Genomic DNA, 25,586 nt, shown 5'->3' with positions numbered 1-25,586 from the left:
TCTCTCTCTCTCTCTCTCTCTCTCTCTCTCTCTCTCTCTCTCTCTCTTAAAGACATCAATAAAAGAACACTTTTTTTTACATACAGTTAGATACTATTTGATTATTAGAATATCTTTGTTACAAAACGAGGTTTTGTATGTAGAAACATTTTGTTTTTAGAAATGAAATTTAGATGTAATGAATTTTAGATAATTTTGAAGTTTTATATTCGAGTTCAGCTGGTCTAGAAAAATAAAGATAGGCTGATCGTTTTCTTTAAGCAGATAAACTTTGGTTAAATTTTATTATCCTTCTTTCCCGTTTCCTCATAATTTTATTCCGTTAAATTTGCCTTTAAATACGAGTATACATAATTACAAAAAAAACTTTGCTCTTTTACCAATAAAATTGCAAATGTATAAGATACAATACTTATTTAATTAAGAATTATATAGTAATAGACAATTGAGAGAATGTTTTTTTGGAACTGAGAAGAAAAGAAAACACCCACATACCCCACTAAACAATGCGCCGCGGTGATAACATATTTCTTGTGAATGATAGCTCCACCGCAAACATGGTTTCCATTATATTTCAATGACGCTTGATAAGGATATCTGCTCTCTGAAGCATTTGTGCCGCCTACGATTTGCGTATCTGGCACACCTATTGATGAAAAAAGTTTTGTTTTAATAATATTTTATTAAAAATATCAATTTTAAACTCCATTAGAAAATTTTGTTTCCTTACATATTAACTTTTCCCTTTATTTTAACATGTATTTTTTATATAATTTATACAGTTCTGTTTTAAAATATAACAAGCACGGAGTAAATTTCGAGTAAGTACATATATTTTACTAAAATTTTTTTTAGAAGTAACAGAATTGCTACATGCATTGTTTTTAAAATATTATGACAAATGCCAATTAAATAGCTGTGTCATTTTACAATAAATGTGTGATTCATCGAATTAATTCCTCAAATAATTTTTATTAAGATATTTCAACTTATATAAAATACACAGTTATTAATGCTTATTTAGATGAACACGATTATGGGACAAAATTAAATTATATAACATATGGTCGATATTAATCTTATCAATATTATTATGATATTCGAATTATTTGTGATGTATTAAAGATTATAATATGTTAAAATTTGCATCTCAAAATGTCTCAACAAGATTTTCACAAATATAACAAATAGACACTTACCATAAACGGTGTGATATATTAAACATGTGATTATGAGACCTGTGATAGAAAACATAGTGGTAGATAGTTATACTGAAATGCGCAAAACACGTAATCTTCCATTTATATAACCAATTGACGTTATCAATTTGTTCGTATCGGCCCGTTATCTTCGCGTGCACGTATAATAAGGGGTGTATATGTTTGCAGAATTGTCAAGGATGATATAAGTTTTTTACTGTTGAATCAACACTATTCATTTTACAATCATAGGTAACTAGTTTCTTAGAATAGTAAAATAAAAGAAGTAATTTTTTAGAATAATGGAAGGATAAATTGCTTTACGTTATAAATATACATATTTTATATTATATTTTATATTTTATATATTAATACATTTAAATTAGGATTGATAACTGTCCGCATATCCGAGATAGAGATAGATCTAAAGTAAAATATTGATCGATTGAACCGGATATCTGGATTTTTCCTGGGTTCGAAATTTGGCTGAATACGGATTTCGAATCTCTCGACATCTTTCTTTGTACATATATCTCACCGCAGCTACGTCCATTGTAGTCGGCTGCTAGCGCTATGTACATGAGTTGTCTGAAAAGTTTCTGACCTAACAAAGGAACAAGACATTTTTCTTTTCAAATTTATTTTTATTTTTCTGCATAGTTTCCTTGTAAGTCTATACACTTCTCCCAGCGATGCTCCCATCTCTTCAACCTGCCCAAATAGTACTTGGCGTCTTTTTCTGCAAAATAGTTGTTTACGAAGGTGATGGTCTCCTCATTCGACGAAAATCTCTGTTCTCCGAGCACAACTTTTAGCTTAGGGAACAAGAAAAAGCCGCTTGGGGTTAGATCTGGTGAGTAAGGAGGGTGGTCAAGCAGTTCGTAAAAAAAGAAAAACCCGTAATTCGTAGATTTTCGCCATGGCAACCGCTGAGGTGTGAGACGAGTTTTTAGTCCGGAATGAGCAAACGCGGCACCCAACAATGCACGGTTAGCTTTCTCATGCCTAAATTTTGATTCAATATGTGACAAACACGTTCTTTGGACATTTGGTGAACTTGAGCGATGTTATCGTCAATGGTTGCAGTTTTCGGCCGTCTCAAACGTTCATCGTCATCCAAGCTAGTACGGCCACGTTTAAATTCAACTGCCCAAAATTTACAGCAAGCAAAATTTTTTGCTTTATTTTAATCCAATGTAATTAATTATTGTAACACACACTTAAATTTTACACAGAAAAAACAGAATCATGTCACTAGGAAGCTTATCAACTTCAAAGGCGAATGATTGTGCTTGCCGTAAATTTAGTATGGATTACTTTGACAATTTTAATGCTTGATGAATAAAACCATCGAAATTAAAATACTGTATTTTATACTTTTTGCTGAGGATGGCTAAAACCAATGGCCAAAACGTCTAAATTTATTTGTATCTTCTAGATTATAATAAAATATATTTTATAATTTAATGTTTGCGCTATTCTTATTGCGCTGACTCTTAAATAGCCCCTAAATTCGTATTGTTATATTTAATTATAAGGAATCCATTTTTAGAATCTATATATTTTTTTATTCATTATTTTTCTTTCTCATCATTCTTTGGTTCTATGAAATCTGCTTGTTTAAGTGTCTTTTGTTTTAATATGGATTTTAGACAAGAGTTAACTGTGTCAAAAATGAAATTGATGAGATAATCATTGCTCAAAAAAGTCTCAATAATAAACCTCACACACACACAAATTTTCTTCATGATTTAGGATATGACAATAAGAATGCTCTATCCATGCTCATCAGAATTCAGAACATCCCTTTTTTGTGAGAAAGGATAGAGAGACTAGAAATTGAGGTACCTTCCAGGAAACGTTGATTTATGAAATAAGTTAAATTCTAATACTCTATTGACATTTAGGATTGTGATATCTAAAAAGTTCAATCTATCTCCTTCATACTCTAAAGTAAATTCTAGTCTGGGAAGTAATAAGTCAAAAATTTCAAAAATATTATTAATTAAGTGATAAGATACTACTGTAGCGATGTCATCTACGTATCTAAAGAAGAGAGGTAACTCAGTTCCAAATCTCTCTAATGCGTTTTAAATCAAATTAAACTGTCAAAATACATTTCATTTATTTTTATTAATTTTATTATAGGGTAATATTTCGGGGAAATGTCTTTAAAAAATCATGTCATTAGAACAGTAAAATTAAAAGTAAAAGATTAATGCTTTTTATATCTTATCTTGTATAATTCTTATATATTTACGAAAAATAATCACTTTTATTGATCGTTTCACGATAATACTAATGTGTGAATAATTTTTTCGAATTTATTTTAAATAAATTGCGCTAATTTATAAATGAAAATGAATTCTTTTTAAACACATAACGATTATCTGTGCTATTTGAATACATTTAATATGAATAAATAATTTCAATTTTGTATATATTATATAATTGGATCATATGTAAGTATATTGTATGTATATATATATAAATTAAAATTACTTAAGAAAGAATTATATTATTGCAGATAATATTATAAATTATAATTTATAAAATTGATCTTTCGTTATAGATAATAATATATGTATACATTTGTAAAACACACACACATACATACATAATCATCAGCTACAAAATAATTATTTTAAATTAGATTTTCGTCTTGATATATCACTTATAAATAATTAAAATTGATGATTGATCACAGGCGTACGCATGAAATATATGCATGTTTACAAAAATAAATATATAGATAGGTACATCGTAAAAAGTCCAAGAATGATGTTCGATTGTTGGTTGCTACTTGTATTAATGTACTCATTGACCCACTCTCTGTAGTTGTATACCCTGGTGGATACAACTGGGAAGCCACTGATACACGGTAATATACCAAAAGACACGATGCCAGCTAGGGCACCTTCAAAAGTAAGCGGGCCACCGGAATCACCCTGTCGAGATAGCATATTTTATATTACATCAGAATTTTTCATTAATATATTGATTCTGTAGATATCAGTAGATATATGATATAAATAAGTACCATGTGACTTTAAAGTTGTTTTTTTAATAAAACTATTAATCAATTTTTATCAGAAATAACTATCCCTAACAAATTAATTATCTGAACAACCTAGGAGAAACCTTTATTCGTCATTCTCTGATACTTATCTCATATCAAAGAGCAGATAAAACAACTACTTTTCTTTTGTTACTGTGTAAAAATTTTTTTTATATAACTTATAGAGAGATAAAGATTATTTGTCATTAGGTATAAAGATTAATTGTTATAAGGTATAAACATGTACAATATTTATTTTATAATTATATACTTACATGGCATATTATTTTTTGACGATCATACCATGCTCCAAAGGTGCATATGTGATTATCGGTGATATCTTTGTGTGCAAGAGCGCATTTTTTGTGAGAAAATCCCGTCAACATAGTCTGTTGCAGGCGTTCTAGAGTCGGGCCATCCCACTAAAAAATAGTGTTTTCAACTTAATGTGCTTGATATGCCTTGATTTTTAAATAGAAATTATCCTTAGATCTGTTCTTTGTCGCTACACCGAATTACACTAAAACTTTCTATCTCGCTTTAACTTAACTGCAATATGTATATGTATGTATGCATATATTTTTTTATTTTAAGTCCAGTAGGTACACATTAGTTTAGCTACAAAGAATAAACTTTATACCCTAAAAGCTTCTTATACATAATTTTAAATAATTATAATAAGATGTGAGATGTACTTCTTATATTTACCCAGAGTTCTCCCCAGCCAGTGACTATAAAATCAATATCCGTAAAATTACGATCGTAAGATATTAAAGCTATCGGTTTGATGGTTTCACTAAACCTGATATCTTTTGTTAGTCTAATTAGACCAATATCGTTCATATGCAGCGTTTTGTTGAAATGAGGGTATAATATTAGCTTATCCGCTCTGTATCGCTGTATATCAACAGGGCAATAAAGACGAGTGCTTCCAACATCGACAAGAATATCAGTTGAATCGTAGGTACTGTAACAATTAGTGAAGATTTTGACTATTTTGGATTTATTTAAAATTTAAAAGCTAATTTAAAACATTAATTTTTTTCGGATAGAAAAAGCTTATCAAAAGCAGGTTTTATAGTATTAGCCTACATTATGTCAGTAAAATGGCAACAAAATTGAGACGCACACACAAAATACACACACACACACACACACACACACACACACACACACACACACACAACATTGACAGACTGCTAAAAGAAATGTAACAGAGTTTACAAATAAAATTAAATAATAAACTGGCGGATGAAATAAAGCAGGACTATAGTATTGTATGATCTAAATCTATATAATAGCAGATTATATAAAAACCAAATAGACTATGAACGTAAAGAAAATGAGTGGTCTATACCTAATACGTCTCGAGCAAACCATGCTCATATAACGTGATGCTAAACTGTCAGTAAAAATTAAAAACAAAATAAAACCTATTTATGATCTAGCAACAGATTGTCGAGAGATTATGTCAACACACGCCTAATGCAAACACAGTTAATAAACATTAAATTGACAGTTGATAAACTACATTACGTTCTACTCGATCTCTGTTAGAGAAAGACTCTATCATTACATACCGATAGTATAAATATATTAATATATTTTTCACTTATAAGTCAATTTTTAAGCAAAAGCAATAAAAAATTGTTTTCTAAATAATAAACAATGCCCTCCTTAGAAAATTAAAAAAAAGAGATATTTCAATTTTTAATTAAATACATATAAATAATATAAATCGCGTATTTCTCGAGAATATTGAAAATTATTGCATACTATTCCAAAACTTTATCGTTTTCTAATTTCATTCTATTAAATTTGCATTTAAATAATATGTAATAATGTGCACGTGTGATATAACTTAATTTGTTCTTTTACTCATAAAATTATAAACATAAAAAAATGTAATAGTTTCTTGATTAAGAATAAGATACTTGAATGTTCTGAGACTCAGAGAAAAAGAGAATATTGTACATACTCTAAACAGTGTGCTGCGGTTATAACATATTTCTGGCTGACAATGGCTCCACCACAAAAATGCTTTCCAGTAACTGCATCCTTCAATGATACTTGATAAGGGTACTTGCCATCCGGAGCATCGATCCCGCCTACTACCTCGTAAATAAAGGATGTTAGCAGAATGTCAGTAGACAGACAACAGATTTGATCGAAACGTGTCAAAAGACTGTGCTCGTACTCAGACTTGGCGGTAAGAAAAAATAATTATACAGCGTTAAGCTGAGATTTAATCTGATAGTAGATTATTTAGCAGCAAAAACCAAACAGGATATCTGTATGAATGTACATAATCTGGCAGATTGGTAGCCTAAATCGTATATCTGCTCAATGTTAATCTGAGCAATATTATTGTAAGTTGTATCTCCTCATGCTTTTCTATTAAGGAAATGCTAATGTCTGTTTTACTGATTAAACGCAATAATTTTTTTATAACAATTTTTCTTATATGTTACAAATAACTATAATATTGTAATTAAAATTGATTCCTTATATTACAATAAAAACAAAGAAAATTGGTACAAAAAGTTTATATGAAAATTTATGTATATTATGTATATTAAATATATGTTGTGTATAGTAATATGTGTGATGTATCGTAAATCATAAATATACGAGTATATATCAAGGTCGAGAAAATTATTTTTTTTTGGTTTATACCTTATATGTTTATTATAGAAATTGAGTACAAAAAGTAATACAAAATTGAAATAAATAATAAAATATAATATAAAAAATAAAATACTCAAACTAATTGTACTCAATTTCTATAATAAAAAGTAACTTATAAGTAACTTGTAAAGTAACTTTCCCAACTCTGATATGTATACATTACATGTATATTATGTGTGTAATCGCGTTCAATTAGTAAAACAGATGACGCCTAGCAGCCTTTTAATATAATCGATTTTCTCAAATATACTTACCATAAGCAGTATGATACATTAGACACGCAGTTATAAGACTGCAGGTGATAGAAAACATAGTGATAACTGAGGAGCGTAAAACATGTTACCTTCTTATAAATAGTGTTTTTCATTATCTCGATAAAATTATCTTTCATCTCGGCTTTAATTTACGTAGACGTATTGCCTTTCAAATGCAAGAATTTAATTATAGCACGATATTCAATTTTTTCCATTTTTACAAAATGACACAAATGATTGTCAAACAAGAACTGAACGTCCAAAGTGGCCCACAATTGTCACAGATATCTTTCGTAAGTATCACGATTATAACACTAGAATGGCTTTGACGAGTAACGCTATCTTCATGATGAGGCTCAAAACTTTTCAGACGACCCTCGTATATGTTTGTAAAATATATATTATCGTCCAGGATATGTGTTATAAGAAGGATATAATACGTGTTCAAAGAAATATAACAATAGAACATTTTAGAATGAGTCTTATTAAAAATTTAAAATTAAAAATTAAGTCTTATTAAGTATATAATAGCAAAGATGTTATGACTATAAAATCAAAATTGTATTCAGATAGATATAAAAATAATTATCTATTTTTTATACGAGTTAAAATAAATTACAATTAAATACATACGTAGTCACTAATATTAAATAATTATAGTTTTGGTTTAATTTATTTTTATGAGAAATAAATCCAATTTTTATAAATTGTAAAAAATATTATTCTATATATTATGAAATTCCTTGAATTTTTATCTAAATTTAATTTATGCGCAAAAATCTGTTTATAAATAAAAATGTTATGTAGTATCTTCGTATAATGATTTATTAAACAAAAATTGCTAGTCGTTGATACTTGCTGTTTTAAAACAATAAATGTTGTAATTGTAAAAAAATTTCAGAATGATATTTGATGGTATACAGATCTATTACAGTACATCAAATTTCTGTGTAGTATTTAATCCATGATCGATAGGAAAATATTCTGGTAGATACATCGGGAGCACCTGTACCGCATGGGCCGTAACTATATGATATGAGACCAACTAAAATGCTATCAGCAACGAGTGGACTACCAGCATCACCCTATTAAAACAATTTATTTTATTTAATAATGCTTGATAAAATATTTTATTTACATATATGATTTGTTGGAGAGACTGCAATAATTTTATAAATTATGTTTTAAATTTTTGTCGATAAAACATGTAACTGATTAAAACTTTCCGATTTTGTGAGAAAAGCGTATAGTAACATCTGATAAAAGTTATTAAATTCTAAGGAAAAATGTGATAAACGATAAAAAATTTTCTATTTTTATTTTTAGATATTAATTTATAGATAAAACGGTAGCAATTGTGCAATTCTTTTGATAAACTTGTTTTTTTCATATTATAACAGATATCATGTACTGTTTATTTCATGATTACTTACGTGGCAAGATCCTTCGTTCTCCATTGTGAAGATACATATGTGAGTCTCTTTGACGTGTGGATATCTGCTACATAACTCCTGGGAATATCCTTTTACTATAATTTCTTGTAAACGATTAGGAACTGGACTGCCCGACTACAAAATGGTTAATTTATTTAACATATTCTAGTTTATTAAATTTATATGTTTTGTACTATAAGTTATAAATTAACAATGTTGTATCAACATTTTTTTGTAAAACATTAAAAACATTTATTTTTTAAATTTTATATTAACTAAAGAAATGATTTGGGAAAAGAAAAATCGTAAGGATTTATAATGTTTTCAAATTTACCCAGAGATCTCCCCAGCCAGTGAATAAGAGAGGATAATCATCGAAATTGCGATTGGTAGTTGACAAAGCAATTGGTTGAACGTTAGCGTTAAATGTGATACTGTTCTTTACTCGAATTAAACCAATATCGTGAACACGTAGCAAGATATTGAAACCAGCATGTACTATCAAGTCTACCGCTTGATAAACGTCCACATCAGTTGCGTTAAGGTAATTGCTTCCAACGACGACATAAACTTGATAAGGATTCTCGACAAAACTAACGGACCAATACAAATGATAATTATTTAATATTTGTATTTAATTCAAATTCAATAATACCAATGATTAAAGGGATATTGGTGTATCCCTCAAATTCCGATTGTTGTTTTACCAATTAAATACGACTTATAATAATACGTATAGAGTTAGAAGATCATACATATATGATATAATATCATTATAGGCATAAAACGACGTTAGAATAATTTCAGTTTTGAAAAAAAATAATTATTTTGATAGTTTAAAAAGTATGTTTGGAATAGTTATTATTATTTTTAAATAATTATTATTTTGATAGTTATTTGGAAAATAGGTTTGGAATAGGTTTGGAAAAGTTATTATTGATTTGATAGTTTAATGTATTTTTTGTTTATAATTGGCGCAATTAAAAGACTTCACATATTTTTTGAAAAAAATTATTTGATAGTCGTATAGTTTGGAATGGAAAGTCCTTTTTTTCTTCAAGGAGCACACCTAGAAGCGCGTATACATGGCGCCTTTTACCTTTTTATAAAAGAGGTAAATAAAATAATTTGTATTTACATCAATATATAAAATAAGATATGCTAACGAGTGCCATCTGACGTTTAAAATGTGAATGAGACAACATTTCTGAGGGCGATAATGATGATGACATATCTTGATATCAAAATTTGACAGTTCAGACTTCGCATCGTAATATCTCCATTCGTAGTGTATATAGGCCATAAAAAACAATTTTATTATAAAATTTAAACTTCTGAATAAATTAAGAATACTAAGAAGTCGATTAATTCAGCCGTTTATTGTGAGATCCAATAATCTCTGGTGCTCGAAACTCACCGACTCGCGTAAATATACGGTACGATCTCTCTTCGCGTTTACTTAGCGCGAGACACTATCGTATTTCTTGATTAAGAAAATTTGTAATTTCTTATTCTTTTGTTTTTTGGCAAAAAATAGACCAGAACCAGATACATTAATATACGTATTTTAATGATGGAAAAAGAAGTTTTAATTCTGTGTAACTGTAATATAACTTATGTAACAAAATAGTACTTTAATCGGTAAAACGAACATATGACTCCAGGATCCTCTTGGAACAGTATTGTTTTATTAAGTAAATATACATATATATATATACACATATTATAGGAGTTGAAAATTTTATATTATTAATCGATCTTTGCCATATTTAAAAAATATTATTAATCTATGTAATTTCATAAAAATCTTTCGTAATTATTCAAATAAAACGTAATTAAAAATATTTGAACTAAATAAGAATGTACATACATACCTATCAATACAATAGGCAGTTGTAATAATGTAATATTTACTTATAATGGCTCCACCACAAAAATGAGACGAAGAATTTAATGGATCATTTCTCAATGACACTTGATAAGGATATGCGCCATCCAGAGCGTCATTACCACCAACGATTAGCGGATCTAGCAAACCTATCAACCAAAAGAATTTTTATGTTGTTTTCGACATATCAGTTGGGATTGACTGTTACATAAGCCATTTATCTTTGTTTTATGTTTAAAAAAATGATAAATATGATGCAAATATTATCTTGGGCTTGCATTACTGACAATAAGAAGATACAAGTGCTAAATTTATTAAATAATCATTATGATGTTTACGCTTATGAATTAGACTGTTAAAAAAAATTTAGAATTCTAAAAAGTAAAGTTTTGTATGAAAATTTTTTCAGATTTATTTAGAACGCTAAAAGGATTATATAATGAACGCATAATATTGTTATGATAAATACTACTTGCCGTGAGTGGTGAGCACCAGACACGCGATTATAAGACCAACGATAGCATTCATAGCTATAAGCACTATGGTACGATGGACATGTTATCTTCAATTTATATCCTACATCGTAGATTAAAATCATCACTGTACTCTAATTTATCTGAGTATATATCGATAGGAAATTTGCACAAACTAAGTACGTTGTTATTTACAACATTCATATCTATATGTATATACAGACTATATTGATGGCAAAAGCATAATATTAATCAGACATTTGTCTATATAATTTTATTAAATTTTATAAAGTATAATTAATCGTAAAAACATGTATTTTCTAGTGTGTATTTTTATTAAATTATTTTATATAAAATTAAATAGCATATAAAATTTAAAAGAACATGTCATTAAACTCTTTTTTTTTTAATATTATTTTAGTAATTTAAAATTAATTGGAACGTTAGGTACCAACATTACTTGAGGTCAGAGATGAGAGAAATATAATAATGTACAAATTGGAAAAATAGTCAAAATTTGAAAAAATAAAAAATTTTTTTGTATTATTTATTAAAGTTTTTTTTGCATTATTTGCATTAAAATCACAGATTTGAAAGAAACGTTTTAAAAACCTATTTTTTTTACTATTTGTAAAAATTTAACCCATTTATAATTGATAAACCCGACATATGCAGATTTTAAAAAGTTCTCAAATTAATACATAAACATTGTACTGAAAAACTAGTCATGAAAACCCATTGTCGTTAAAATTCACAAAACTGTCATTTTTTGCGCCATTTGTTTTAATTGTGACATGTTAGCTAATTTTGATAACTGATTCGTGTCTAGCAAGCAGAAATTCACATTTAAGTTGCAAAAAAGCATAAAATTTTAAAGAGAGAGAGAGAGAGAAAAACAAAAATAAAAAATATTCTAAATTAAAACCGATAACGATTTCCATAGAATATCACAAGTAAATCTGTTGCAAATTAAAATCTTTGTAATTTAATTTAGATTACTTCAATGAATTTACCTCGAATTTTGTTATAAATTGAACATACTATAAAGAATAATCTGTAAAATTTTTATAATATTCTTAATATTTAAAAAATAAATACTAATTATCTTTAATGATGTGTGCTTTATGAATTATATTTGTCTTCTTTACAATATTAATGATCCGTATAATTTTTATCATCAAATCTATATCATGCTTTGTTTTTAATATAAAATTAACAGATATGATTACGAGATTAATAGATATTTGAGTGATATTATATCTGATCAAAATGTGCTTGTCATTTTATAACGTATTGTAAAAACAAACTTAAATAAAGGATATTTATAGAAATATTTTAAAAATATTAAAACATTTATCAATATAATAATTTTATTTTCTAAATACTAAGATGATACAATTATTTCTTTATTCAGATACTGATATACTGATATATTTTAAATACTGATGTATTGGGCGAGCCAATTCGTAAAAGAGAATATTCTAGTGTACACGTCCGGAAATCCTTTAGCGCATGGTCGAACAAATGAGGCAAAGCCAATTTGAATGCCATTGGCGACTAGCGGACTACCGGAATCACCCTGAAAAAGACATTTCTTAGAAATGATGCTGCAATGCTTAATGTCACAAAAGAATAATTGCTAATTCACATTTTTAAAATGTAGAATTCACAATAAAAAATATACATAATATATTACTTATCGAATTTGTATGAGATAAAATAGTAAATTAACAAATAAGATAATATTAATCAACTCATTGAAATTTTTAGAAGCTTATATAATGATTTAATAATTTCTTATTTATAAAATTACAATTATTTCGTTAATATATTATGTACATTTAATTAAAAACAATTATCCATACTCACATGACACGCTCCTTGTCCAGATTGTGAAAATGCGCAGATATGACTGGATTGCAAATTCCAAAATACATTGTTGCATTTTGATTGTGAGTAAATTTGCTGATTAACTATTTGAAGTTTATCAGAAAGTTTGCCTAAAAACTGTAAAAATAATCGAAGAAATATAAAAAAAAATGTAAAGAGATATACATACCCTACCGTGAAAGTCGCATAAGACAAAATCATATGTCATGGTATACGTAAATGGGATAAGATCGTATGTGAACAGGATATGAAAGACATACGATTCATATCCGATCGTTTATGAAGTATATGCGAATCTTACACGAGTCGTATACGAATCGTATACGAATCGTATACAAATCATATACGATCATGCAATTAACATGTTATCGCATACGATCAGATATGATTCGTATGTCTTTCATATACGAATTTGAACCCTTCATATACGATTCTTATACCAAATTTACGGTAGGGTATACACTTTATCAAGTTCAAAAAGACACTATTATAGATTTTTTCATAATTTACATTTATATCTCATTAACAACATAATGATTTGACTAGTAAGTATAGTAAAATACTTTATGTAATATATATTTATACATGCTGTCTCACAAATGTAATAAAATGTGTGTCGATTACTTATTAAGATAAAGCTTGTTATTCCTCTTACCTTGGTTGTTCCCCACCCTATTAAGAAGCAAGGATCGCCAACCAAAATGGAATTCGTCTTTGCGAGAGAGATTGGTTGCACTAATTTATTATATTGTATGTCTGTTTTTAGGCGGATCAAACCAATATCGTTGTGTATCAGGGAACGTTTAAAATCAGGATGGACAATTACTGCTTCAGGAATGTAAACATAACCGTATTCACTTAAACGATTCGTGCCAGCGTGAACTGTTACGTTTTCGAGATTTATTGGATCTTCAAGTCTATGTGACACAAAATTATAAATTATAAGAATTATATATGTATTATATAATATAAATAAAAATTAATATTGATTTGTAATTGCTTCATTAAATTTAATTAGTTAACATTAGATAATTATTCAAAAATAAGAAATGTATAATAAATACAGCCGAAGCATGACGAATTTAAATATTTATAAGAGTATATATTTAAAATTTTTTCAAGAAAATCTGGAAAATCAGAATAATAAAAAATTCAAATAATCAAGCATTAGCTAAATCAAATATTGAAGTGTTTCATGATTTAGCGAAGGAATTTTAAGTCTTATTTTGCACGTTGTGCAAAGGCAATACCTACACTGTAATACAGTGACCCGCGGTGAGAATATAATGTTTTGAAATAATGGATCCTCCACAAAAATGACGATTATTTCGTCTCAGAGACACTATATAAGGATGGGCTCCATCTAAAGCATCAGATCCACCGACAATATAGGAATCCTCAGCTGAACAGATTTTTAGCATATAATTTTTGCTGTAAACTTTATTTAAATGTTTTTCTTGTGATTACATTTTTATTATATACTCATACCAAAGACTTTGCAAGCTAAAATTATTTTTTTAAACATGAGATTAAGCAGAAAATGTGATGTCTTTAGAAATCGTATATTACAAAGATTCAATTATTCTAATTTTAATGGAGATAATATCAAATTTTTAATAAAATTATAAAAAAATATATTTGTGTATGTTATTGATTACTTATATTCTAATTAAATATTCTCTGTTTCTATGATATACTATAGAAATAAAAAAATGCATTTTAATAAAAATACAAATTTAAAAACTAAAACTATAAATGAAACACAGTTAAATTAAAATAATTTAAAAATTCTATTATATTTATATTGTTATACATACAGAAAAAACAACATCATACTAAATTAGATATGCTATAATTGACGTCTTATACTTGATTGTTTGTGTGTATAAGTTTTATATATAAATAAAGTGTTAACAATATTAAATTTCATAGGACCGTACGTGTCAGATATATACCAAATGTATTTTTACACAATCTTTAAAAACATTAATTTAATTTTAATTTTAATGAAATATATTAGAAAATATATTAAAAAATATGTAAAATCAATATAAATGTAACAAAATAAATATTTTATTTTTAAGTTTACGGAAACATTATTTTATATTAATTATGTTATAATTTACATCACCAAATAAAATCAGAGATAATTTTCAAATTTTACAAAGTAATAAATCGATTTTACTACTAATTAATATTTGTACCTAAAATGTCTGTTTTGTATTTGTTGCCACTTACCACGGCTGACTGCAGCCAAACAAACGAACAAAAAACCAAATACTACGTTCATTGTGAACGATTAGTTACTATTAAAGAAAAGAAGTTGCTATATATATATATATATATATATATATGTACAACTTGATATGCATGTGATATTACATACATATTGATAAGTAGATATGAGAGATTTCAAAAACAAATATATATATATATAATTCAGATAAGGCTCTAATGAGTGAATTAATACATTAAAGAGAAAAACTTTTAAGAGCCAACACAGGTTCTAAGTGTGTAATACATACATATACTTTATTACAAAAGATAAATTTATATATGTTTCAAAGGTTCAAAGAACGATTTCAAAGATTATATAACTTTGATTAAATAACAATTTTGAGAACGAGTAAAGACCGTTCAATTGTTGATTAAATGACGAAAATGTTAAATATTAATTACCATTTAATGTATGATATGTATTACTTTAAATAAATTTGTTTTGTTAAATTTTTATAAACAACGAATTCATTTAAAATTGTGCCAATAAAAGCTTAATATTTAACATTTTTAGCTTTTCGTCCAATTATAGTGTACCTGATGAACACCTAATATTCAAATAAATAAATGTATAATGAATAATGAATAATGAACACATTCCTTTTAGTTCATCTAGAAACGAATAAATACTTTTCATTTGACTTAAATGAATATTTTTGTGAGTATGATTACAAACATTTTTTATTTCGTATTCGTTTCCATTCTACGTTATTTGCACACAGCGCGCTTTCAATCACAGAGTAAATAGAAATCTGTAAAAACAATAAAACTGGCAGAGGAATAATATTCAGACTTCAAAAGTCTTTAAAAGTGTTTTTTTTAAATTATTATCATATATAAAGTTATTCATACGTTTCTATTGCATTCACTTTTCCAATTAATATCATTTCCGAGAATAAAATTGTGAAAGAATAAAAAAAAATGTACGTGAAACAGAATTATCATTATTATTTCAATCACTTAATTCAGTCATTTCAAACATATCAATTGTGTTTTTCTTCCCATATTTAATTAAAGATTACAGATTTTATAAACGTAAAATTTAATAATACGTTTATCTAATCGTTTAGAATCATTAAAGAGTGGGCAATGGTTGCTTGCAGGAATTTTACTTATTAATTTGAGTTTTCAATACTTTGAATGAATATAAATACTAAAAATAATCATTATATTTTTATGAAAAATATATTGTTGAAAATCCAGTTTCAAACAAATATATACTGAGAAATAAGTTATTAATTCGATTAAATGCGTTTAGTTCGTAATGATTATTTAGTTTAAGTAATTATATATTTAAGTTAACAAAGTATTGTAATTTAAACATGTTTTATTTGTTCGAATTAACAAATATTTGATTTAGCCGCAACCGCTACATTTAGTTAAATCAACTAAGTAATATTTTTTTAAACAGCAACTTGTTTCTCAATGTGTACGAATACATATATTTATTATATATAAAACTTCTAATAAATATAATTTGTAATTCGATTATAAATTTTTGTACTCATTAAACACATTACGTCCACAATTGAATCATGTTTACTAATTGCTCATTAATGAATATTCCTTTATCTTTAATGTTATTTTAATCAGAGATATAATTATGGATCTTATTTGAATAGAATATTTGATTGAGAAATTATCTGAAAATAATATAACTTTATGTTTTATGTTCACTATATAAAGCTTATTGAAATTAATAACATATAATTACAAATTTTTCTATAGAACTTTTTTATAATATTTAAAAAGATTTTTATTCATTATCTTTATAAAACACATTTATAATTTATAAAAATTAAAAGAAGGGCCAAGAGCCAAATGTTGACATTTAACAAAGACACTTTAATTCGAATTAATAAACATTACAAATTAATAACAAAAACAAATATCAACAGACGTTTCGACACCGATCGGGTCGTTATCAAATATTGATCAATATTTAATAATGACCCTATCGGTGTCGAAATGTCTGTTGATATTTGTTTTTGTTATTAATTTGTAATGTTTATTAATTCGAATTAAAGTGTCTTTGTTAAATGTCAACATTTGGCTCTTGGCCCTTCTTTTAACTTTTATGTTTTATATTAAAGAGCCTTCTATTATATTAACTTTATACATTTATAATTATTATATATTATGTAGATTTATAAATATTTTCAATTACAAAAATAATTAATATTTTTATCACTAACAAAAATAGTGGTCGCATTATGAAAAAAATGTCAGTTCTTATACACACATAAAATAAAAACAATTAATTTGTTACTTGCAATGATAATTTATTTAATTTATGAAAAAATGTACATTAAAGACACACTAATAACTTTTAAAATTAATTATATATTATTAATTAAATTCTAAATCATGTTATACGAAAAGAATTTGTAATAAACAAATTAAATATTCTTTATTTCTTCAAATGTGCATTAATCCAAGATATGAAACTGGAAACTCTTGTGTAAACGTCTGGAAATCCAACTGCGCAGGGAACACCATAGGAAACAATTCCAATTTGAGCTCCATTGGCCACCAATGGTCCACCAGAATCACCCTAAAATGAAGAGGCAAATAATAATAAAATACCGGCATTTACATAGTAAGAAATTGTTTGCTGTAAATGATAGTTATGATCATTTCAGTGTTAAAATAAAACTGTATAATCATATAATGATCAAAATGATAAAACTCAATATGACTTACATGGCATGCTCCTTGTCCTGTTTTAGTCAAAGTACAGATATGACTATCTGTTACTTTCGAATCTGATCTCTTGCAATCTTTGTGAGGATATACTATTAACTCAATTTCTTGCAATTTATTTGGAGTACTTCCACCAAGCTAAAAAAGATCGCACTGTTACATTGATAATCAAATTATTGTACATTGTATATAAATTGCCATATGACAATAGGCGAATGATTATTAGCAAAATATCTTCTCATTTATTACTTCTAACGTGTTATTATATATATAAAGAAAAAATAATTAGTTTTTATACAAAAAATGTCCAATTCTTGGATATGTGTAATTGAAAAACTTTTGTATCGTAACTATCATATTAGTTTCTATATTACCCAAGTAGTTCCCCATCCGGATAATGTACATGGCTTGCCTTCGAGTCCTGCATCGGATGTTGTAAGATTTATCGGTTGCACTAGTTTGTTGTACGTAATAGGGTTTTTAAGATGAACCAAAGCAACGTCATTAATGAGCAAATAGCCATCGTAATTACTGTTGACGCTTACACTTTCTACATTATAAACATCTCCTGGTACATTCAAAAGGTTTGTGCCAACATGAACCTTTAAATTATCCACCGAATCTTCCAAACTAAGAATAAAAAGATATTGTATAATATATCTAATATCTCGGATATTCCAATCGGATAAGTCCAAATTTGTTAAAAAAAGATGTTGAAAATGTCTACTATAAATTTTATGAAAATAAAATGCCAATGGAAATAATGTAAGAGTATTTAAATCATTCTTAAAATAAAAATTTACATTTTATCTAGAAAAATGTCAAATGAACAATAATACATTTTATGATTGTAATTAATAATAAAGAATATGTTGTTGACTAAAATGTTTAAAAAATGATTTTTTAGAATTAAATTTTGATAAAAATTACGTATATAAGTATTAGTTACAGATACAAAATATTTTTCTTACCCGTCAACACAATGCGCTGCGGTTAATATGTTACGATTATCAATAATAGATCCACCGCATCTGTGGCTACCAAAATATTTTAATGATATTTGATACGGAAATTTGCCGACTGGAGCATCCTTACCGCCGATGATATGAGGAGCACCTTATTGACAAATATTAATTAATCATTGTTAATTTACTCATGTTAATAACCTTAATAAAAATAAAATCGTGTCAATTTTATGGATAATGAGCTGTTCGAGAAAGTTATAGAGTATAGACTTACTAAAAATAAAATTTTTCTTACCATAAGTTTTATTATAATCGCGACACATTAATTTTTAACATTAAAATATACATATTTTAATAATACAGCAAAATATATGAATATTTTCATAAAATAATTACATATAAATTAATTAGATTATATAATTAATTAGTCGGTAATGAAACTATTAATAAGTATTTTAGAAATTTATGGATAAAAATATTGTGTTTTATACATATAATGTATTATAATTATTCTTTTTTCAAGAGAGTTGTATGTTTGTAGTAAATGTACAGTACAGCAATATTTATAGAAGCTTATCATATATGAATATTATTATGCAAACACATTATTATTAAAAACTTTACACATATATATAATATAATACACACACACGTACACGTTAGAAAAAACGTCAGTCTTTCTTCTAAATACATGTATGCTTAAAAGATGTTAAAAAAAAATACATATACATATATAGTATATAAAATATATACTAGTATATAGGTATACTATATATTATATATAGAGGTATTGAAAAAGTCTCTAAAAGACTTTATAAAGCGAGTTATAAAGGTTTCTTTAGATAATGTATATTATCTGAATCTCTTTCCTTTTTTTGTTATGTCAAAACATTTATAATTTATGAATTCTTACCTTCAGTGCCGTATACTAGAGCGACGAGTATAAAACAAACTAACGCACGCATCTTGCAGATTTGTTACCTAAAATGAAACAAAAAGATGCATTCGCAGATTTATATATGTTTCTGAAGTAGCTAAAACAAAGCTAGAAATCACTCGACACTTATCTGATTTTTAAAAATATAGTATCGCATGATAAAATATTATTACTTATAGTTTATATGTATTATGCACTTATTGATTGATAAAGGCGAGAGTTTTAATTAAATTTAATTAAATTCATTTTTTTATCGTTATGATTCTTCTTACAATTAAAAGAATAGAGATTTATCTGAAGTATATCATTTCAATTAATTTATTTTTATATTATTATATCTAACATTTAAAACTACGATATCATCAATAGATTACATATAGCGCGCTTAATAGTCAACATCTTGTAATGTAAAAAATTATAAATTTGTTTGACCAAATTAAACTTTACAAATGTTGAATATATTATTAAACAGATTTATAAAAATAAATAAAAAGGAAACTTTATGTATAAATATAAGAGATAAAGTTTAATAAAATCTTTAAAATAAAAAAGATATAAAAGTAAATGTTTTATTTAAACAGTAGACTGTATATTTAATTTGACTGCTATATTACTTACATTTATAGATAACATCTAAATTTTTACAAGAATCCCATTATCTTTCTTAGGCGAAAAATTAGTAATTTTTTAATGAAGGTAAACCCTCGAAGTATTATCTCTACACATAATAATTGATCTGAATATTTTTTTTCTTAAGCAGATAAAATTACGCTTTGTCTGCAGTGTACCTATTACTTCTGCCACCACTGTATATACACAGATGTCCCGAGAGTTTCTTCCAATCACTTTTGCGTAGATAGAGCAGATTAAACTGAGTCGAAAAGTCCTTTATCATTTACAAATTTCGCAATGATTAACGAGATTTTAATTTTTAAAGCTATCGAATATTGGTCTTCAATAATTTTTTTCTCAAATACTTTATTAACTTTACAGAAAAATAACGGGAGATAAAAGTTGTTTATTTTCTTCTCATAATGTTCTGAATATCTTTTCAGAAATTTTCCAGAATTTTTGAATACTGTATTTCTTATGTTGGTAAAAATAGTTGCCAATAAGAAAATGCAGTACCAAAAGTTCAAAAAAATTTTGAAAAAATTTTTGTGAACTTTTTGGTACTGCATTATCTACGCACAAAAACGGTCTATTACACAAAAGCGATTAGAAGAAACTCTGGGACACTCTGTATATATACACGTATATAGTATTAACAATTTATATTTATCAAAAAATTCATATTTCAAAAAAATATTTTAATTAAAATATTATTAATTAAATTGTAAGTAAAGTAAAATTAAATTGTAATAAACAAATTAAATAATATTTTTTATTTTTTCAAGTTTGCAATGATCCAAGATATAAAACTTAATACTCTTGTGAATTATAAATTATGTAAGTTCAAATAGAATATAATAAACGAGTGAAATAATGTCTTTAAAGTTTAAAACAAAGTTATTCTTACAGAATGTCAGGTTTAATAAAACATATATTTATTCTTAAGTTATATTATTAAATATTTAATAACATATACATATATACATATATAATGTAAAATAAATGTTGATATATATAATACAATACATATTTTTTAAAATAAATTATTTTTTTGTTGTTATAATTAATATTTTTTGTATATATTTAATATAAGAATATTATACGAATATTTTTTAATCTGGGTTTGCATATTTCATAAAATTTGAAGAATTTTTTCAGAGTTGATATTGAAATCGGAATTGGCAAATCAAAGTGTTTTTCAACGTCTCATTTAAACAATGTTTACTTAAATAATTATACATTTAAACAAAAATATTTTTAGGTATGTATAATAAAATGCATCAATAAAAAAAATTATTTACACTCAGCAATTATTAAAAATTTTTTAATTAAATACTCTTTTTTATATGCACACGTAATTATTTATCAAATTTTTTTATTAAATGTTTTATGAGTATGTAATATTTTTGGGATAAATACAATAAACTAAAGTAAACAAATATAAGAATCTTTTTACAACCGTACTTATTGATAAACAATAATAAGAAGAAAGGAAGCATGAAGCAAAGCCATTAACGGTCAAAGCTAGATTACAATGCTTAGTATAATGTGTGAATTTATATACTGCGTATGTAGTTCACTCAATCGTGTGCCGAAAATTTTTTCAGACTTACAACGCAACTCTAAATGACTACCGCGGTAATATCACTTTAGTTAAATTGACAAGCAATCTAACAATTTTAGATGCTTATAGCATCTTATTGGATCTTAATAATATGTTGAAAGACATATATTAAAATTTTAAAGAAATATTAAAGCAATGATAAAATAAACTGAAGTAAATCAAAATTTTAAATTTTTTCTCACAGTAAACATTACACAAATTAATTGAATTACAGAATGTAATACAAGTTTAATTCTTCTACTTTAGATTCAAAATATTACATTATAAATTAAATAATAATTTATCTCTTCATGTTTGAATCGATCCAAGGCATGAAATTGATAACTCTTGTGTAAACGTCTGGGTATCCACGCGCGCAAGGATTACCAAAAGAAACAATTCCAATTTGAGCTCCATCAATTACCAATGGTCCACCAGAATCACCCTAGAATAAAGATGCAAATAATAATAAAATACCAGCATTTGTATAGTAATAGTAAAAAATTCTTTACTGCAAATGATATTATATGTGTAATGATCAAGATGATAAAACTCAATATTATAATCTTTTATACTATAATAATATATTTTTTAAATTAATATTTAATGTTATCTATTATTCTATTGTTATAAAAAATAAACATGTATCGATTTGTTGTATAATATTATTAATGATCGACAGCTTACATGGCATGCTCCTTCTCCTGTTATAGTCAAAGTGCAGATATGACTATCTGTCACTCTCCAATTTTCTCTCGCGCAATCTTTCAGCGGATAAATTATTAAGTCAATTTCTTGTAAGTTATTTGGAGTATTTCCACCAAGCTAAAAAAAATTATATTGTTAAATTGATAATCAAAGCAATTACCATATAAAAATAAGCAAATGGTTATTAGCAAGAAAAAATATCTTCTCTATTATTATGTCTAACGTGTTATATTACATACTACGAGTATAAAGAAAAAATAATTAGTTTCTTTAAAAGAAAACGTCTCATTTATGAATAGGTATATATAATGGGAAAGCTTTCGTGAGTTTAAAATTACCCAAGTAGTTCCCCATCCGGATAATGTGCAGACCCTGCCATCAAATCCTCCACCGGCTGAATAAAGAGGTATAGGTTGCTCTAGTCCGTTGTACGAGATAGGTTTTTTAAGGTGAACCAAAGCGATGTCATTAATGAGTAAATAGCTGTCGTAATCACTGTGGACGATTACAGTTTCTACATCATGAACATCTCCTGGTACGTCTAAAAAGTTTGTGCCACCATGGACCTTTAGTTTATCCAGCGAATCTTCCAAACTAAGAATAAAAAACGCATATACTCAGATATCCAATGTTGTTGAAAATATTTGTTATATATGCGTTGTGAGCATAAATCGAACCACAATCGCAAATCTACAGAAAAATATATATAGTGAAAAAAGTGAGTTTTTTTTATAGAAAAGTGAGGGAAAGAGAGTGAGATGTTTTTAAAAAGTGAGAAAAGTGATCCGCTCCCATGCCTGTCCTAAGCTTTAGACTACCGAGACCTTAATAATATTCGCAATAATCAGTATAAGTAGGTACAACTATTAAGTAACTCTATAGGCATCGTAAATGAACAATATTAATTCTTATTGGATCGCTAAATTTCAAATCGAATGAGACAATGCTACAGCGATCTAAGCTGGAGATGCGTAAACAGCATCAATAATTGTTAAATTGTTAGTCAATTTAACTCGTGATATTACTGAGGTAGTTTATTAGTGCTGCGTTTCATTTCTGAAAAAATTGCAGCGCACAATCAAAGAATTACATTCGTAGTATATAAATTCATACACAATTATTTAGAAGCACCCGTAATCCAGCTTAGACCGCTGTGGCATTGTCTCATTCAATGAGGGTATTAATTATAAATCACTCTTCAAATAAAGAACTATATTTTATCTAGAAAAATGTCAAATAAACAATAATGCATTTTATAATTGTAATTAATGATAAAAAATACGTTGCTGACTAAAATATTTAAAAAATGATTTTTTAGAATTAAATTTTGATAAAAATTACGTATATAAGTATTAGTTACAGATACAAAATATTTTTCTTACCCGTCAACACAATGCGCTGCGGTTAATATGGTAAATCTACCAATAATAGATCCACCGCATCTGTGGTTACCCTCATATTTCAATGAGACTTGATATGGAAATTTGCCGATTGGAGCATCCTTACCACCGACGATATGAGGAGCACCTTATTAACAAAAATAAATTAATCATATTGTTAGAATGTACATACTCATGTTAATGACATCAATAAAAATAATTAATCATATTAATTGATACGCAAAACAATATGTTACATTACTATATTTACGCACACACTTTTAAACAATAATAATTAAACATCGTGTCATCTTTAAGAGTAATGAGCTGTTCGGAAAATATAGACTTACTAAAAATAAAATTTTTTTTATCGTAAATTTTATTAATCGCGACATATTAATTTTTAACATTAAAATGTTCATGTTTTGAGAATACAGGAAAATATGTGTATATTCTCACATAAATTAAATTATTTGTAATGGGCCTCAATAAGTTTTTAAAAACTATTATAAAAAGACAAGGGCAATGAGCCAATAAAGTCGTTAAAATCTATCAAATTAATCTAATATATTGCGAAGAATATCACGTAATTATGGTGTTTCATCCTAACTTCCACTACTGGACTCATCAGTGAGGCATTGTAGTGGAAGCCTACCTTAGACGCTTGGGAGAGTTATTCAATCGAGATTCTATATGAAGACATATAAGCGTATCAAAGCACTTGCGAGAATTTGCGTATATCGATAGACCTCTGATAATGTCAAACATGTATTAAAGAAAATTGAAACTTTGATTTAAAAATCGCTCACTAGCCACCTCTAAAACTTAATATTTTATAATAAAAATTTAGGGGTGTTCTTTTAGCATGAAATGGAAGCTTTTGAGCTGAGAGGCTGATTAAAAAAAAAAAAACTACTTTTTTTGCTTGTCAGTCTATAATGTTATATAAATATATTATATAAATATAACACACACACACACACACACACACACACACACACACACACACACACACACACACATTAGAAAATGTTAGTATAATATCTTTCTCCTAATACATGTGTTCTTAAAAGACATCATAAAGATGTGTGTGTGTGTGTGTGTGTATGTATTTTTTTTAGTCTCTAAAAAACTTTATAAAGTGACTTTATAAAAGTTTCTTTAGATAATGCATATTGTCTGAATATCTTTCTGTTTATGTTAACATATTGATAACTCATGAATTCTTACCTTCAGTGCCGTATACTAGAGCGATGAGTATAACACAAACTAACGCACGCATCTTGCAGATTTGTTACGCGGGATTAAATGAATAGATGTATTTACAGGTTTATATATGTTTCTGAAGTAGTTAAATTCTTGAAACGAAGATATAAATCAAGTGTTAATGACGTTATCCTGATTTTTTCTCAATATAGTATTGCAGTATAAAATGTTATTTATATTTTACATTATGCACTTATTGATTGATAAAGATAATAGTTTTAATTAAATTTTATAACGTAAACTTTTCTTAGAA

At 26.6% G+C, this 25,586-nt stretch overlaps 4 protein-coding genes across 4 annotated transcripts in view; all 4 read right to left on the bottom strand.

The window, feature by feature from the left end:
- The window catches only part of LOC108780657 (chymotrypsin-2-like), a 3,848-nt gene extending 2,588 nt beyond the window's left edge, over positions 1 to 1,260 (bottom strand). Inside the window, exons 1-2 of the mRNA XM_018548430.1 lie at positions 1,200 to 1,260; positions 496 to 646 (exon numbers count right to left, since the gene is read on the bottom strand). Of these exons, the coding sequence (XP_018403932.1) occupies positions 496 to 646; positions 1,200 to 1,254 (206 nt within the window). The 5' untranslated portion in view covers positions 1,255 to 1,260. The remainder of the gene's footprint in view (positions 1 to 495; positions 647 to 1,199) is intronic.
- A 3,376-nt stretch (positions 1,261 to 4,636) lies between these two features.
- Positions 4,637 to 7,257, bottom strand: LOC108780660 (chymotrypsin-2). Its single transcript, XM_018548432.1, has 3 exons — positions 7,200 to 7,257; positions 6,236 to 6,386; positions 4,637 to 4,679 (listed from the first exon to the last, which is right to left on the bottom strand). Exons 1-3 carry the CDS (start codon positions 7,255 to 7,257, stop codon positions 4,661 to 4,663), a joined length of 228 nt encoding a protein of 75 aa, XP_018403934.1. The 3' UTR covers positions 4,637 to 4,660.
- A 741-nt stretch (positions 7,258 to 7,998) lies between these two features.
- Positions 7,999 to 15,173, bottom strand: LOC108780566 (serine protease 53-like). The gene is made up of 10 exons (XM_018548321.1): positions 15,122 to 15,173; positions 14,138 to 14,285; positions 13,539 to 13,800; positions 12,863 to 13,000; positions 12,437 to 12,572; positions 10,997 to 11,059; positions 10,507 to 10,669; positions 8,967 to 9,225; positions 8,633 to 8,767; positions 7,999 to 8,284 (listed from the first exon to the last, which is right to left on the bottom strand). The coding sequence occupies exons 1-10, from the start codon at positions 15,171 to 15,173 to the stop codon at positions 8,138 to 8,140; spliced, it is 1,503 nt and encodes a 500-aa protein (XP_018403823.1). The 3' UTR covers positions 7,999 to 8,137.
- A 2,383-nt stretch (positions 15,174 to 17,556) lies between these two features.
- Positions 17,557 to 25,355, bottom strand: LOC108780565 (transmembrane protease serine 3-like). Its single transcript, XM_018548320.1, has 10 exons — positions 25,298 to 25,355; positions 24,071 to 24,215; positions 23,027 to 23,282; positions 22,668 to 22,805; positions 22,284 to 22,425; positions 19,742 to 19,801; positions 18,835 to 18,979; positions 18,238 to 18,493; positions 17,864 to 18,001; positions 17,557 to 17,714 (listed from the first exon to the last, which is right to left on the bottom strand). The coding sequence occupies exons 1-10, from the start codon at positions 25,347 to 25,349 to the stop codon at positions 17,571 to 17,573; spliced, it is 1,476 nt and encodes a 491-aa protein (XP_018403822.1). The 5' UTR covers positions 25,350 to 25,355; the 3' UTR covers positions 17,557 to 17,570.
- Between the last annotated feature and the right edge of the window lie 231 nt (positions 25,356 to 25,586).

The sequence above is a fragment of the Cyphomyrmex costatus genome, unplaced genomic scaffold (genome assembly GCF_001594065.2).
Source record: "Cyphomyrmex costatus isolate MS0001 unplaced genomic scaffold, Ccosl1.0 scaffold72, whole genome shotgun sequence".
Lineage (NCBI taxonomy): Eukaryota > Metazoa > Arthropoda > Insecta > Hymenoptera > Formicidae > Cyphomyrmex > Cyphomyrmex costatus.
The sequence above is the reverse complement of the archived record's forward strand: the minus strand, read 5'-3'. Positions and strand labels throughout refer to the sequence as shown.